This window comes from Balaenoptera physalus, assembly GCF_965194825.1.
Source record: "Balaenoptera physalus genome assembly, chromosome: 11".
NCBI classification, from domain to species: Eukaryota; Metazoa; Chordata; class Mammalia; order Artiodactyla; family Balaenopteridae; genus Balaenoptera; species Balaenoptera physalus.
The window spans coordinates 71,167,946-71,183,480 of NC_138896.1; the positions used below are offsets into that span (position 1 = coordinate 71,167,946).

The following is a 15,535-nucleotide window of genomic DNA, read 5'->3' on the forward strand; positions in this document are numbered from 1 at the left end:
ATGTCTCCTTCGCTGTGTTGTGTGTGTGCACATTTGGGGCCCTGCAACTACCAGCCTTGTAAGCCACAAGCCCTGGGAAGGTGGGAGGGGTCCCAGGGACTAGACAGAGTGGCCTGACGCTCAGCAGGTGTGTCACAAGTCTATCCCCGTGAGGAGCCTGCCCAGGGCAGTGCTTGGGGAAGAAGGGTCAGCAAGTGGGAAGGTCAGCCCCAGAGCACAGCTGTCTGGGATCCAAGGAGCTTGCTACCGCAACTATGCCCGTGGTCACTTGGAAAGCGGGTGAGCACACCTAGGCAGTGCCAGGAAGCAGAGCCGCCTGTCAGCTCTGAGCAGTGACTAGACCCAGGCCAGAAACCTGCAGGTCTGTGCACAAAGCCAAGGCCTTGATAGTAACCCCAGCCCTGAGACACTGTGATCAGAACCAAGGAAAGGGGGAGAGGGGAGGGCAGACAAGTAGTGGGTGGATGGCCCTAAGCAGGAAAGCCAGCCGTGAAGCCCGCGGGGTGCCCCCTGCTCCTGTTAGTCCAGCCCACTCACCTGCTGGACACCTCGTACTCCTGAGCGTCCACAGCACAGGGCACTCCAGCCACCCTGACCGTGTCCTGCACGTCCTGCACATGTTGGCCCAGGTTGGAGCCCCTGATGGTGACACGGGTGCCTCCGTCTACAGGCCCAGTCAGTGGCTCCACCTGTTCCAGGACAAGGACGGCTCACCTCCATTCACCTGTTGACCTTTGGCAGCCTGGAGAGACAGCCCCAGCCTCCCACCTTTCGGCCCCCTGAACCCACAGCACCCCGAACCCCTTGAAGGGATGCACCAGCATTTCAACACACCGAGTGGATGAGGGGTGCCGGGCACTGGGTGACCACAGCCTCAGCCTCGCCGCAGGCCTCCCGGGCCGCGCAGCGTGGATGCTCCCCCCTGCACCACACGCAGCCGTACTGGGGCATGGCAGCTTGGCAGCGGCTGCAGTCCTCGTGTCCCACGGAACAGTCATAAAGCACCACTGGGGGTGGAGAGTCAAATGTGAGAGGCAGGCCTGGAAGAGCCCTGTTGCCACCAGCCAGTCCCAGCAGCCCCAGGTCACTCACCGTGCAGCCCATCCACACTGTCCACACGCAGATGGCCAGCCCGACGCAGAAACAGCCCCACGCGGAGCTCTGGCTGCAGAGCCTCATAGCTGAGCTGGAGAAATGGGAGTGGGGTCAGAGCCCGGGGTTAGGGGAGGCGTCAGGCCTGGGGAGAGGGTGGTCAAAGAAAGGACCAAAATGACTCATGGGAACACAAAGCCAGAGGTCAGAGCTGGGATACAGGACCCCATGGGGCACAAGGTCAGAGGTCAGAGCCGGGGTACTAGGACTCCCTCGGGGTCACTCAGTCAGAGAATGGACTGGGATGAGTGTGGTGCAGCCAGCTAAGCTTGGTAGCCAGCCTGTGGCCAGCGCGCCCTTGCCCACCCAGGACTCGGGATCTGTACCTGGTGCTGCTGGCAGGTGACGTGGCACCGGGTATCTGGAGGCAGCTCACATTCGACCCGGGCCTCAACCACCACCTCGTGGCCCTCCAGCTCCATCACACACTCATGGTCTCCTGGGCTGTCCTGGGGACAGAGGACACGGCTACGGGGGCAGCTTCAGGAGCCAGGCCTGGTGAGCCCCGCAGGGCCCCAGCACAGTCCCCGGGTTGGGATTGAGACCTGAGGCCGTGCCCTTTCCTGCTCCCTGGGACTCGCGCATAGTTTGCCAACAGCCAAGGAGACCACAGCAACAGCTGCAAAGAGGACGCACTCACCTGGAAGAGATGCAGGTTCCTGCCCAGCAGTCGCACTTCTCGCTGCACGTGGACCGGCATCAGGCTGGAGCCCTGCACGCTCTCCACACAAGGGCAGGAGCCTGGCCCCAAGGTCGTCTCCTGCAGGCACCAAGCGCCAGGCAGTCTATGGAGCCCACCTGCCGCCTCAGCCCTTTCCCAGGCAGAACCCCGGGGCCAGGCCAGCGTGAGGCAGCGGACACCCCCCTCCCCTCCATCCTTCCCCTGCAGAATCGCGAGGTGGCCAAGAGGCTGCATCTGTCCCGATCCCCTCCCCTGAGGCCTCCTTCCTGGGCCGGGTCTCACCAGCTCCCAGAGCCCAGGGGTGTCGTACTGGTAGTCAAGGCTGGACAGGAGGATGAGGGGGGCGGGAGGGCCCTCGTGCTCAGCAGAGTCTCCATCACCTGAGAGGAGGGTGGAAGTGGAGAAGGCGGGCGTGTCACCCCCTGTCCACTCGTCCGCCTCGGGCAGCTCGCCGCCTTCTCTCATGAGCCAGTCCAGAGCGGGCTTCGTGGAGCCAGCGGCCCCTGGGAAAGTGGTGGCGCGAGCCGTGCCGGGGGGCTGGTCCAGGGGTACCGCAGAGGGGAGAGCCTCAGGGCCAGGCTCTGCAAGGGCGGGGGGCAGTGCTGCTGCGTCTGAGGGCGATGGGTGTGAGGCCAAGAGGTCCTCGGCGGTGGCTATGGGTCCGAAGGCCGTGGGGGCAGGGAGAGCGGTTCCAGGCCTCTGGCGGGGGCTGGGAGGAGGACGGGCCTCATGGAGAGGTGAGCCCATGGAAGCCGAGGCAGGTGTGGGGCCGGGACCTGCCCACGGCTCCCGGGGGCTGAGCAGGGAAGGCCTGGCCCCGGGGGGAACATCCAAGGCTGTGGCTGTGGAAGGAGTGTCCACGGGAAGGGCGTAAGGAACCGGGGTGACCGTGGCCCTGGGGGCTGTGGGTGGGAAGGAGGTGGGTGCGTCTCTTGCAGGAGGGGCTCGGGAGAGGGGCGGGCTCTGAAGGGGGAGGCAGAGAAAGACAGGAAGGGCCGCTCAGCAGGCAGGTGCGGGAGCAGGCGGCAGGCAGGCAAAGGGTGTGTTAAGAGGAAAGGAGACCAAGGAAAAGAGAAACAAAAACAGCCCGTTAATTCTCCAGAGGGGAAGGGGAGGGCGCGCTCTAGGGGCGTCTATGGCATCTGTGCCAAGGTGGGGCACGAGGCCAGACCTCCCCTCCTCTCAGCTACAAACGTCCTCTCCCGAAACAGGTGGGACGTTGACAGCCATCCTCCAGTGAGTCCGTCACACACAGCAGCTCAGGTGCTCACGACAGAGCACCCGGGGCAGGCAGACACACAGACCCCGGGCCATGAGAGAAACCCTCACAATGGGGAGCCCGAACCCCCCTGGGGCCCGGCCAGGAGTTGGGCTCACCTGTTGGCTGACCACCATGGGCCCAGCATCACACGAGGCCTTGTGTGTGCACAGGTGCTGCCAAACACACCAGTTACACCCCCAGAGGCTTCTCACGCAGGCCTGGCACCTGCACAGAGCACAGCCATGGGGTGGGGATCGCCACGGGGCAGCCCAGGGGCTGGGGGTCGGGGTGAGGAACTCACTGTGCAGATGGGCGGAGCAAGGTGACGGCCATGCAGTCATAGAAGGAGAGGGAAGCCTCGGCAATCACGACGGTGCCAAACCTGAGCTCCAGGCTCACGGAGACGTGGTCTGCAGAGGGAGGAGCGGGCTGGGCTGAGGAGCAGGGAGGGGCACTCAGACCCCGAGCTGACGTCCGAGACCACACAGGGTGGGTTTAGCACTCCGACCAGGAAGGGGTACCCAGGGTCGGGAACACAGGCCACAGGGTAGAAAACAGGGACTTTAGGGACTGGGGACCAGAGGGGGGCCTCAGAGAAAGGCATCGCTTCAGGACCCTTTGCCTGGATTCACACCTCATCCTGATCACACCCCTTGGAGCAAGATGGGAGGAGAGTGGGGCTCCCAGGCCCCGGGCTGGCTCCTTCTCTCACCCACCGGCTTCTCTCGGCAGCTCTGGAGCCTCACTAGGGTCTGGGGAGGGGCACATCACACCAGAACTGGTCAGCAGGGCAGGACTCTGGTATTCCCCAAAGTGGCAGGAATAAGACTCCCCTGGCCACAGGGGTGGCAGATCAGGTACTGACAAGAAAACCTGCGAAGAGAGGCCAGGACACGCTGTTGGAGCCACTGGGCAACAGATCAGGGCTCCATTTACAGGCTCCCAGTGTGGGCAGGCACCAGCGGCCACCAGCCCCCAGTGATCACAAATACCCTCCAGCCTGGGTTAGTAACAGATGGAGAAAGCGCAGCCCCCAGAGAAGCGACTTGGGCAAGGCCATATGGTATTTAAAATACAAGGTTTCGACCCATCACCAGAGCTCCCCCCAGCCAGGGTTCCGCCTGCTCTGGTCTTCACCTCCCTCCTCTCCTCACGGCTGATGTTAGCAGGACTCAAGGCTGCCACTCGCAGACAGCCCACCTCAGGCTGGAAGCTCCACAGCCACCGCTCTAAGCCCCGGCCCCGAGAGCACTCGGAACGGCGACTGCACCTGGGCAAGAATGACCAGTGTCCACCTGTGACCCTCACGGGGCCACTGGCAGTTCATGGGGCAGGGACACCTACAATCCTAGGGACCTGGGCAGGATCCTCAAGTCGGCCACGACATGCCTGGCAAGTCAGGGTGGAGAATAGGGGTGAGGGTAGGGCGTTGGGGCATCCAGGGGTCAAGGGTTGAGAGTCAAGGGCCAAGGACCAGGAACCCTGGACAGGGTAGGAGAATTGAGGGCATGAGGCTGGGGTTGGGGTGGGGCTGGGGAAGGGGCCAGGGTCGGGGGAGCGCTGACCTGCCGAGGAGCACACACCACCCACAGTATGGGTCCCTGTGAGCCAGGCAAGATGCACAGTCCAGGTGCTGAGCACAGGAGGCCACAGGAACCTTGAGAAGCTACAGCAGCGAAGAGGACTTGAGGTCAACAATCCAAGCACCAGTGGCTCCCCACATACAGGCCCCCAGCTCCCCCGAGGCCCCTCCCAGCAGTCATGCCCTCCCTGGCTGGCGCGTGGCACTCACCGTGCTCTGGGTCATGACATACAGGTGCTCGAAGGCCCCATCAAAGATGAGGTCTCTGCTCACCGCAGACCCCTGCTGGATGATCCGTGTGGAGTACGGGTGGCCATCACTCCCTGGGCCCAAGTAGACCTGAGATCAGAGACCACAGGGTCTGAGGCCCAAGGCCCTCCCCTCTCACCCCAATAAAATAATTTACAGGTAGAATTTCCTCCTAGAGAGTACAGGTCACACCACCTGGCCCCAGAAAGAGGAGCACAGGTCATCTCTCCCAGCCAGGGCCAGGGGCACATCACATATCTCACATTGCAGCCCCAGGGGTCTCAGGAGTAGCTCTGCCCAGCCTGGGTCCCCAGCAGCCTGTCGCCTCCAGATCCTGGGGCAGGGCCCAGTACCTCCTGTGGACTCACCTTATGCAGCTGCCCTTGACTGTCACCCAGGAAAGCAATGGTGTGTCCATCTTCCACAGTGATCGCCACGGCTGTTAGCTGAACCCCTGGCCACTCCAGAACTGGCGTGGCTTCCAGGGGGACACGGCTGGCCATGGGGCTGGGCGTGTGGTCTGAGCCACAAGGGTAAGCATCCAGGGTGTCCTGCAGGCAGCAAGAAGCACAAATAAGGCCCTGCCTGGATAATGTCCCCTGGCCCCTCCTCCCTGGACAACCCCACCCCTTCTCCCAGCGTCTCTGCCAGCTCTTGGCTCTCCCACAGCTGCATCCTTAGCCTTGCCCCAGTGGCTTACCTCCACAGTCTGCAGCGGCTCTGTCCCCCTCTTTTGATCCCCACATGTCTGGGGCCCCACTTTCTCCCATCCCTGGCCTGGGAGCTGCTTCCTCCAGTTCATGCCCTCAGCCTTCTCCTGGACCACTTTTCCAAAGCCTCTCCAGCTTGCATCCTCCTCTCCAGGTCTACTAACCTGGGTCCCCTCCCACCTCTCACTGACTCAGTCCCCCTATATGTGGCTTCTACCCTTTTCATCCATCCTGAGACTAGAGCCAAACAAGTCTCAACCTCACCTGCCTCTCTCGCTCAAGAACCTAAAACAATAGATTCCATCCCCCCTACATTCTGGGTCCCTGCCCCATTCCCTAGAACCTCAAATGCCCTCTCAGTCCACCTACACAAATGCCATCCCTTCAGCACCTGGTCCAAACCCACCCCTGCACAGCTGGCTCTCTGTCCCCCTGAATGCCACTCTTACCGTAAGGTACCCTTCCATCGCCCAGACACAAAGGAATCACTTAACATCCATTGACCTGATCAGTAAATGCCTGGCCAGTGGCCTCAGAGACAGGGAAGGGCTGGGCGGTGCCAGGACTCACCACGGGCAGCTGAGCACAGTCGGAATTGACATCATACTCAATGTAGGCCACCTCGGCCCCATCCTCAGCGCGGCCCTCCCGAGTGTAGCAGGCATCGCGTGTGCGATTAGCAAGGCGATCCACCTCATCCAGGGGGAAGGCACAGAGGGCAGAGGCTCCAGATGCCCCGGCAGCTGCCGACGGGGGCCGGCCCACAGTGGGGGGAGCGGCCGAGGAGAAGGCTGCAAACAGCACCTCCCCCCGGGCCACCTCCGCGGACATGGCCACAGCCGCAGCCTGGATCAGCCCGTAGCGGCCCCCCTGACAGGCCAGAGGCAACTCCACGTAGGAGTAGTAGTGCTGGTCCCGGAGGCACACACGGGACACATAGGCACGGAAAGCTCGAGACTGAGCCTGCAGGTCCCGCCGGAGAAACAGGAAGTAGGCACTGGCCCCACGTGCAAAGGCGCTCACAAAGTGGTGGCTGTACTCGGAGAGGCGGCCCACAGCTAGCTTGGCCGTCTCCTCGTAAGAGAAGGCGGCCTGGGGGTCCAGCGGCCTTAAGGCACGGGTAGTGATGGGAGGGATGCCACCCCCCACACCCCTGCTGGTGTAGCCCCGCCCCACAAAGAGGAGGGGCTCCCCAGCCAAGCCCTGGGCCACCAGTCCCACCGTGGTGACGGCAGGGTCGTTGGCGGCCACATACTGGGTGTCCCCAGGTCGCTCTGGCCGCAGCAACAGCTGCCCGAGCTGCCCCAGGCGCCGCTGCTCACAGACCCCCTGGTGCACACTGCCACACACCACCAGGGCCCCAGGGCTCACCAGGAGCAGCTGGTTCGGGTTGTTGGTGGGCTGGGCCTGAGGGCACTCATCAGGCATCACAGGTGGCAGACAGTCCCTGCTGTCTAGCACAGGGCCAGTGGACACAGTGGCCTCCAGCTGCAGTTGAGGGCTCAGCTGGAACAGGAAGTTGGTGGCCCCTAGGTAGAGGGTGCCTGAGGTGGGATCCCGCGCCAGGTGCTGCAGATGTGTACCATTGGGAGTGAAAGCAGTCGGTGGTGGGGGCTGGAGGGTGAGGACCCACCCGGCCCAGAGTGCCTGGAGAAGAGCTGGGCCGAGGGCAGGCATGGTCACCTGGTAGGGAGAGAGGTTGAGCGGGGCTCATGTGGCCACCTGAGCACCGTGGGACCACTGGTGAGGAGTAGGACTGTGACACTGCCAAGACGCCCCTCCTAACTCAGGGAGGGGGGAGCAGGGAAGACCAGGCTTAGACAGCACTGTGGTTAGGATGACCCCAGGACCACACACTAGCAAGGGGTCAGGAGACACTTCAACACTGCCCATTCTCTGTAAGCACTACTCTCTCACGAGACCTGCACCCCACACCCCTCACCCTGCCCTGCCCTGCCCTATGTCATAACAGGGTCCAAGGGTAAGAGGCTAAAGGGGCAGAGACATGGGAAACATCCCATTCCCAGGGACTAGGGCCTGGAAGGGGCAGGAGAGCATGGGATGGGAAGAAGGGACCCAGAACCCCAAAGAGAGAAAGGCACCCTCTGCATGGATGCCAGTTTCCTGGGCAGAAAAAGGGAGGGCAAGGCCTCATGGGCCACCTGCATGTTAGAGTAGGGTAAGAATTGGATGAAGGGCCTTTCAGGGTAGGAATCCAGAAGGGTAATAACCACAGAACCAACAGGCCAGAGAGATGAGGGGGGTTAAGGCTGCCAGGGAGGGCTTCCCTGGTGGCTCAGTGGTTAAGAATCCGCCTGCCAATGCAGGGGACGCGGGTTCAAGCCCTGGTACGGGAAGATCCCACATGCCGTGGAGCAACTAAGCCCGTGCGCCACAACTACTGAGCCTGCACTCTAGAGCCCGTGAGCCACAACTACTGAGCCCATGTGCCGAACTACTGAAGCCTGTGTGCCTAGAGCCCCTGCTCCGCAACAAGAGAAGCCACCGCAGTGAGAAGCCCGCACACCGCAACAAAGAGTAGCCCCCGCTCATTGCAACTAGAGAAAGCCCGCGTGCAGCAACAAAGACCAAACACAGCCAAAATAAATAAATAAAATAAATAATTTTTTTTAAAAAAAGGCTGCCAGGTATAGGGCCTAAAAGGCTAGCTAGACCCCACCTTGGAGAGCCCTCAGCAGAGGTGGGAGTCACACTGCTCCCAGACACCTAGGTGTGAGGTCAGGCTCACCTGGCAAGGCCAGCTGGATCAGGAGACAACAGCATGCCCCGTGTGAGAGTCACCTAGCCAGGGAGAAAGCAGAGCATGAAGCTGGGGGCTCGGATGCAGGCATGTGGGCTCCCCACCATGGAGGCAGCACAAAGGTACCTCTCCCGGCTGCCCAGTCTGCTGGTGGAGCTGGGCCCAGCCTGGCCCTCGGCCACCAAACACATTCCACAGGGACGCCTCCTCAGAGCCCACAGGGAGGGGGAGGGCAGCAGAACCAAGCACCCTCAGGGCCTGGGAAAGGGCAGCTAGGAAGGAGCTGCGCGGCTGGCAGGGCCTAGTCAGGCCCCCACTTTAGTCCTGTCTCCCCTGCAGCCCGTTCTCGGCACTCTCCCATCCTCACCCTCTGCCCAAACTCTGCCCCATCAGGGTACCCCGGTACATACCCTCCACACAGGCCCGGGGCTAGCCTAGCCCAAAACCACCACCAGCACATAAGCAGACACATGCTCGCACACACCAAGAAGCATACATACCACCCACCCTGCATGCACACACCCACACACAAACACATGGGTGCGAGCACACACACAGATGCATGCACATACAGCCTGTGCATACCGCACGGAGACACATACCCAGAAACACAGGCAAACATCCCACACAGACACGCTACCCACCTGCACTTAGACACCTGCACAAAGACACGTCCACAGAGACAAACTCCTGACACAAAGAAACATGCACTCCACACAGGCACATCACACGCACCCACCCACCCAAGACATACACACCACCACCCACTTTCAGACCCCACACACACACACTCACGCACACTTCCCTGGTTTGAGCCCTAAGTCCTAGAGGGCTGCAGAAGCCAGGCCATCTCTTGCTATCTCCTCTCCTGCAGGTCAGAGCAGAGCAGGGCTGGAGGGTGGGGGGCAGGGGGGGTTGTCCTAAAGGAAGTCACCATACTAGATGTGCCCCACATCCCCAGGACCCTCGCAGGCCTTGAGTGCCTGCTCTCCTCACAGACCCCTCCTTGCAGGCTCCACCTGAAGCCAAGTGAGACCAGGAAACCATGACACCACCTTTCCCAGACCTGGATGGTCTCCAGCCAGGAGCACCAAGATTGGTAAAGCGCAGGGGACAGGCCATGCATCCCAAGCTGAGACACTTCCCCTACTTGCCTGTGCCCAGGCGGCATGGCCCAGCCCCTCCCACCACCCAGCTGCCAGTCTGCCTGTTCACTCTGTTCCCAGAGCTTCCCAGGGTCCAGGATGGCTCCTTCCAGCCAAGTCTCCCGGCAGGGTGCTCCTGAGGCTGGCCCAGAGTGAGCAGGGCTGGGCGTAAGGCTTGGAGGAGGGTCCAGCAGCCCGGTGGAAGCAGAGTACTGTGGCCACGGCCCGGCTGGGCAGTGCTCCCAAAATAGCTTGGGGGTTTCCATTTTTAGTGTGCAGAGAACAGGGCAGCTCTATGGGAGCAGGAACAAGGCAGCCTCTGTTTGACACCGAGGGGGTAGGAGGAGGGGGGCGGCAGGGAGAGTCGTGAACCCGGCGAGAAGCCCAGGACTGTGGCAAGGCCAGGCTTCCCAGGAGCCCCCCACCTTGTTTCCAAGGGATGGGAGGAGAAAGTTTCTTCCTCTGGGAAGACAGGGTCTGCCTGAGGATGGGCAGAGGCCATCTCCCATGCCCAGCCACTGCTCAGTCCCTCCTACCACCTCCCGCCTAGGGATGCGCCTTGGCAGAGGGTCTGACCCATCATTCGCTTACAAATATTTGCTCAGCGCCTACTTCAAGCCAAAGTTCTCCAGCCCTCAAGGGGCAGCAACCAAGACAATCCCTAAATGTAAAACCACAGCTGGGTCAAGTGGCCCACAGGAAGCAGATGGGCAGGATCAGAACAGCTCCTGGCAAGGCCACATAGGATACTGGAGGCTGACCCACGCTGGGAAAAGTGTCAGGCTTCTTCAATCACTGCCACAGGGCAGAGCAACCCTCGCCCTTCCCCGCATACCATGGGTAGGAGGAGGACAAAAAGAAGGGCAGGGCTTCCCTGGTGGCGCAGTGGTTGAGAATCTGCCTCCCAATGCAGGGGACACGGGTTCGAGCCCTGGTCTGGGAAGATCCCACATGCCGCGGAGCAACTGGGCCCGTGAGCCACAACTACTGAGCCTGCGCGACTGGAGCCTGTGCTCCGCAACAAGAGAGGCCGCGATAGTGAGAGGCCCGCGCACTGCGATGAAGAGTGGCCCCCGCTTGCCACAACTAGAGAAAGCCCTCGCACAGAAACGAAGACCCAACACAGCCAAAAAATAAATAAATAAATAAATAAATAATAAAAGTGTTAAAAAAAAAAAAAAAGAAGGGCACATATTTCACTTAACCTCTGCCACCGGCCATAGAGCAGCTCCCGGCCCCTCCAGCTTACCCCCTCCCACCTCAGGGGAACTCCAAGCAGAATCGGAGTACATCCCTCCTTCCAGAGTCTTTGGGGCACCCCAGGGCCCGGAGTATAAAGGTCAGGCCCTCCAGTCCACACGCTCTCCTGTGAGATCCATGCCAGTGCTCCCCCGCACATGCTCTTCGTTCCTGCCAGCCTGAGGCTGTTTAACACTCCTCCATGCCCACTCCCTCTCTATCCCATTAACTCTGGTGCCCAACCATCTGGTGCCCAACCATCGTGCCCAACCCACGCCCCTCACCTGCCCCGCCTGTTCGCTAAGGCTTCCCAGGGAAGCCTTCCCTGTCCCCCTCCCAGGCTCCTGAGGAGCCCACTGCACATGGTCGGTGGACATCCCCAGCCACCACCCTGGTGTATATTGCAGCTCTGCCTTGGGCTCTCTAAGCTTCAGGTTTCCCATCTGGAGAATGGGAGGCGGGACTGCTCTAACCATTTAACGTGATATGGTGTGTGCCTGACATTAGTGGCACCAACCAAGGCCACTCTTCTCCTTCTTCCACGCTCCCACTCTTGAAGCTCCTTAAAGGCAGGGAATGTGACTTTTGATTCAGAGGCCCCAGTAACCAGGACAGACGTTAGCACAGAGCAGGTGCTCCTTACATATTGAAAGAACCCTCATTTCACAGCCAAGAAAACCCAGCCAGCAGGGGAGATATGGAGCCCACAACCCCCTCCAAGCCACTTGGCTTCTTGAAGGACGACACAGTGTCAGCCCCACTTTTATTAATGACCAGGCCAGAGCAGACTGAAAAGGCTGGTTTGGAGCTGGGCCTCAGGTCCCCAACTTACACAGCTAGGATCTCTTGCCCATTCCCCAGATCTCAAGCCCCAGCCAGAGTCACAGCCAAAGCCTAGCTCTTCTGGGCCCACCTTTCTCTGGACCGCTTCAGCAGGGCCCAAGGCTGCCTAACTTCTGTCTGCAAAGAGCAAGCACCTCTCCCCGCCCTCCTGGGGCTGTCCTCACCAACCAAGAGGGCTTATAAACTCTGCCCTTCAAACTGGGAGAGGGTTCATATCCCAGCCCTCATTTACCGAGTCGCGGGGATTAGTGGGAAACCGGCCTTTCCTTTCTGCCCTCGCTCTGCTCCCAGGGTCCACCCAAGAGAAGTTACTAATTGACAGCGCAGGAGGGCACAGTGCTTACCCTGTTGTTTGTGTTGAGGTGGGGTGGGGGTGAGGGTCCACCATTTACCGGTGAGGACTCAAGGAGTGCTCATCAATCACCCACCGTCCGTTTACGGGGGGGTGGGGGGCTGGGGCTTCCCCTCTGGGGGTGCGTGGCAGGGGGATTACAGGCTGCCTTTTGTCAGTCGCGCCGAGCGCAGCCTGGAAGGGCTGTTACTACGTAGGGGAAGCCTCGACCTCCCCATCGACTCTTCCCCGACCCTCCTCCCTCCTCCCCGACCAGGGCAAGGACCCCACCCGTGGTCCTGGGAGGGCGGGGAAGAGGCCGGCCGGTCCCGGGCTGAGGCGGCGGCGGCGGCGGCGGCGAGGAGGGGGCGCGGAGGAGCAGCTCCACCTCCTCTGTCTCCCAATCGCGTTACAGGCGGAGCCGCCAGAGTTTCCCTTCGCGCGGAGAAGTATGGTCCCAACTCTCAGGACCGAAGCCGCCCACCACTCACACGGGCTGCCCGGGCCCGGCGGCAACGAAGCTCCAGGCCCTTCCATCCCGGGGATGCGCCGCCTCGCCCCGGTCCCACCGCCCCGGCCCCGGGCCCCGCACTCACCACCCGGCCGGGCCCCGCAGGACTAGCACGCGGAGGCGGGCGCCGGCCGCTCCGGGCTCGAGATCTGCGCGCGCGGCGGCGGCCTCCCCCCCGCCCCCCCGCGCCCCACCCCCGGAGGTGGGTCTGGCGGAGCCGCAGCTGTTACCCGGAGACCGAGGGGCGGAAAACTGCGGCCGCTGCCCGCCCCTCCCGCCGCGGCGCTGCCACCGCTGGGAACAAAGGAGACAAAGCCGCGTCGGCCGGGCCCGGCTTCGTTCCTTCCCCCCCTCGCCCGCCGGGCCGCCCTCCCCCCGCCCGCCGCCCAGGCCAGGCCGGAAGCAGCCGGGAGAGCCAGGCGCGCGGCCCCGAGCCGCCCGGGACCCCGCATTCCAGCCCGCCCGGCTCTGCACTTGCCGAGGGCGGGGGACTACACCCCTCCTTAGAGGGGTCGCGGGGGGGGCGGCGGCGGGCTGCACCACGGCGGTAGCCAGGGCAACGCGGACGGCGGCGGGAGGAGGGTGAGGAGCGGAAGCCCCAAGGACCGGCTGCCCCACCCCGCCCAGTCCCGCCGGGCCTCACCTGCGCGCCGCGCTGGAACCGGAATTGGGAGCCCTCCGGGATGGGAGGTGCCGGACCGGGGGTCGCGCTCTGCACCCCAGGTGTGGTGGTACTGCGCCCCGGCCTCTGCCTGTCTACCTGCCTGCCAGCGCCGGGTGGGACCCACGCCCCTCACCTGCCCCGCCTGTTCGCCAACCACCACCCCCGCTGTGCGGCGCCGCGAGCTCCCTCTTACCTGTCCAATACCTGGCTCCTGTGGTCGTCCTCCTCCAACTTGAACTCCTAGGCGCCTTGTTTCTCCCCACCGCACCAAGTCTGCCCACCGGCCCTACTCCCAGGACTCCCAAACAGCCGACCTCTCCTTCCGGCCCCCACCTCTGGCTGTGCGGGAAGAGCGCAGGCTTTGGGGTTGGGCCTGGGTTTGCGCCATCACTAAGCCAAGTAACCTGACCCCTGCCCCCCAAACACACACGCCTATTTGCTGACCGCCAAGTGGAGGTGATACCACACCTAGCCCGGCTGTTAAAGGAGGGCACACCGCTGCAACAGTGCACAAGCAAGGGCACATTTCCTTCCAGACCCGTACCTGGGCCCGCCCCAAGCTGAGAAGCCTTGGGCAAGTCAGGACTCCCTCACCTGCAAATACTTGGGCCTTCCAAGGGAGGAACACTTGGGTTCTCTCCTGAGGCCCAGGTGTGCCCTCTGCTGGGCCTTTCACACCCTGCCCTGCCCACTGCAAAAACTCAGGAGCCAGGACCTAGCCCATCCTATTAGGACTTCTGGAGCGCTTTGGCTCATGGCCATTGGGACAGCCTCTTGGGAGGCAAAATTTGTCACACAGAGATCACTCTGGAAGCCCCCAGAGCCTCCACAGGCTTGGGGGAGCCTCAATCATAAGGTTCAGGTCATCCACACTGGCTGCTGTCAGAAGAGCTAAATCACAGGCACCCTCTCCCCACCTGCCACCCATCAAGAGTCTGTCATCATTCTCATATACCCGACTCTGCCTTCCAAATTCTCCCTCCCCAACTCCTCGGCTCGCTCCCTTCCCTCCACCCTCTCTTCCAACACCTGGGTCCAGGACTCAGCACCTTGTCCACACCAGGATGGCACCCCTTCCCTGGTTCCCTCGTCCCTGGCCTCTGGACATCAGAGTGGCCCTCTGGGTCCTCCACTTCATTCTCTAACTTTATGCTCCACAACTCCCCAACACCCATCACCACCTCAGCCAAGCTGGTGTGCCTCAAGGCCCTCACCCACCTTGCCTCTCCTGGCTGTGCAGCTTGTGGGGGGCCCCCTCCATGTGCCTGGAATCCTCCCCTCCCCAGACCCATTCACTCAAGTGCACAGCCTTTAGGACCTACCTCACCGCAGAGGGGGACCTAGGACTTCCAAACCCCACAACACCCCTCACCTATACACAGACAAGTCACCTCCTACCCATCAGGAGGGTGAACATCCCAAGTGCAGAGGTCATTTCATCCCACACCCTCCTGGGGAATCCATTACAAAAAGAAAACAATGCCGTGGATAGAGTGACCAAATGATCAAGGGACCAGGGGCTCAGAGGTTCACATCACCCATGGGGCTACTTGGGCCATGCCCACTGCCCAGGCTTGAGCACAGGCTCCCAAGAGGGAGGGCATCTCATGGAAGCACTTCTGGCTCCACAGGCCTCTGCTGTGAGTCAGCTCTGCCCAGCCCACAGAAGCCCCTATCTGCAGACCCTGCACACAACCTCAGTGCACCCTGAAAGGAGGGTGGGTTCTCCAGACCCATAGTGCAAGCCGAGTGCCTCCCCACTGCTCCTGTTTAGTCAAGGACACACAAGGCCACCCATGGCCATTTACCCAGGAGGTCAAAGGTTGCTGTTCTCCACTGAAAAGGAAGAGGTAAAGGGTTCTCAGGGCAGTCCACCTCCATGCCCCCCCAACTGCACCTCCCACCTCTGGGAGGTCCCTCCCCATCACTGCCTCACCATTCACACTGCTGGTGGGCTGAGCTCTGCCCAAGGCTGTAGAGGTCATCCCTAGGCTGTGTGTGGGACGACACCAGCCCGAGTGGTGCTGCCCAAAGCATTCTCTGCACCAGGGAACCAGACTGGCAGCCAATCCCTGTAACTATGTCCCCAGCAATATTTACCAACCATTCCCCCAATCTCTCTTCCCTGCTCTCCTCTGATCATTCCTCCAGTGTTAAACAGGAAGTTTTCCCCAACATGGCAGAGAAAGTGATCCAGAAGAGGGGCAGTAACCATGGTCACCAATGGGTGGGAAGCAGGCTAGGTTTTACTCACTGGAAATCATGGGCCACGTGACACAGGAGGTCTGGGCAAGTGGAGGACAGGCCAGGAAATCCAAAATGAAAATCCAGGCCTCAAGCGGTAAGTACATCCAAAATGGTCCTGAACTGGGGGCAAGACCAAGAGATGAGAGAGGAACTAAAAG

At 61.7% G+C, this 15,535-nt stretch overlaps 1 protein-coding gene across 23 annotated transcripts in view; it reads right to left on the reverse strand.

Annotated features, from left to right (window-relative positions):
* PLXNB1 (plexin B1) overlaps positions 1 to 15,515 on the reverse strand; it is a 29,217-nt gene extending 13,702 nt beyond the window's left edge. For 5 of the 23 annotated variants that reach the window (XR_014250517.1, XM_082411935.1, XM_082411955.1 and 2 more), the window contains exons 1-15: positions 12,697 to 12,933; positions 6,207 to 7,142; positions 5,295 to 5,477; positions 4,888 to 5,016; positions 4,661 to 4,761; positions 4,233 to 4,365; positions 3,812 to 3,968; positions 3,397 to 3,505; positions 3,212 to 3,320; positions 2,117 to 2,797; positions 1,793 to 1,912; positions 1,479 to 1,601; positions 1,093 to 1,186; positions 835 to 1,007; positions 538 to 689 (exon numbers count right to left, since the gene is read on the reverse strand). Coding sequence is in view for 22 of the 23 variants with exons in the window: in XM_082411935.1 (XP_082268061.1) it covers positions 538 to 689; positions 835 to 1,007; positions 1,093 to 1,186; positions 1,479 to 1,601; positions 1,793 to 1,912; positions 2,117 to 2,797; positions 3,212 to 3,320; positions 3,397 to 3,505; positions 3,812 to 3,968; positions 4,233 to 4,365; positions 4,661 to 4,761; positions 4,888 to 5,016; positions 5,295 to 5,477; positions 6,207 to 7,142; positions 12,697 to 12,918 (3,422 nt within the window). In the remaining variant the exon portion in view is untranslated. The other 18 variants (XM_082411945.1, XM_082411947.1, XM_082411946.1 and 15 more) reach the window with 18 other exon arrangements.
* Positions 15,516 to 15,535: the final 20 nt, after the last annotated feature.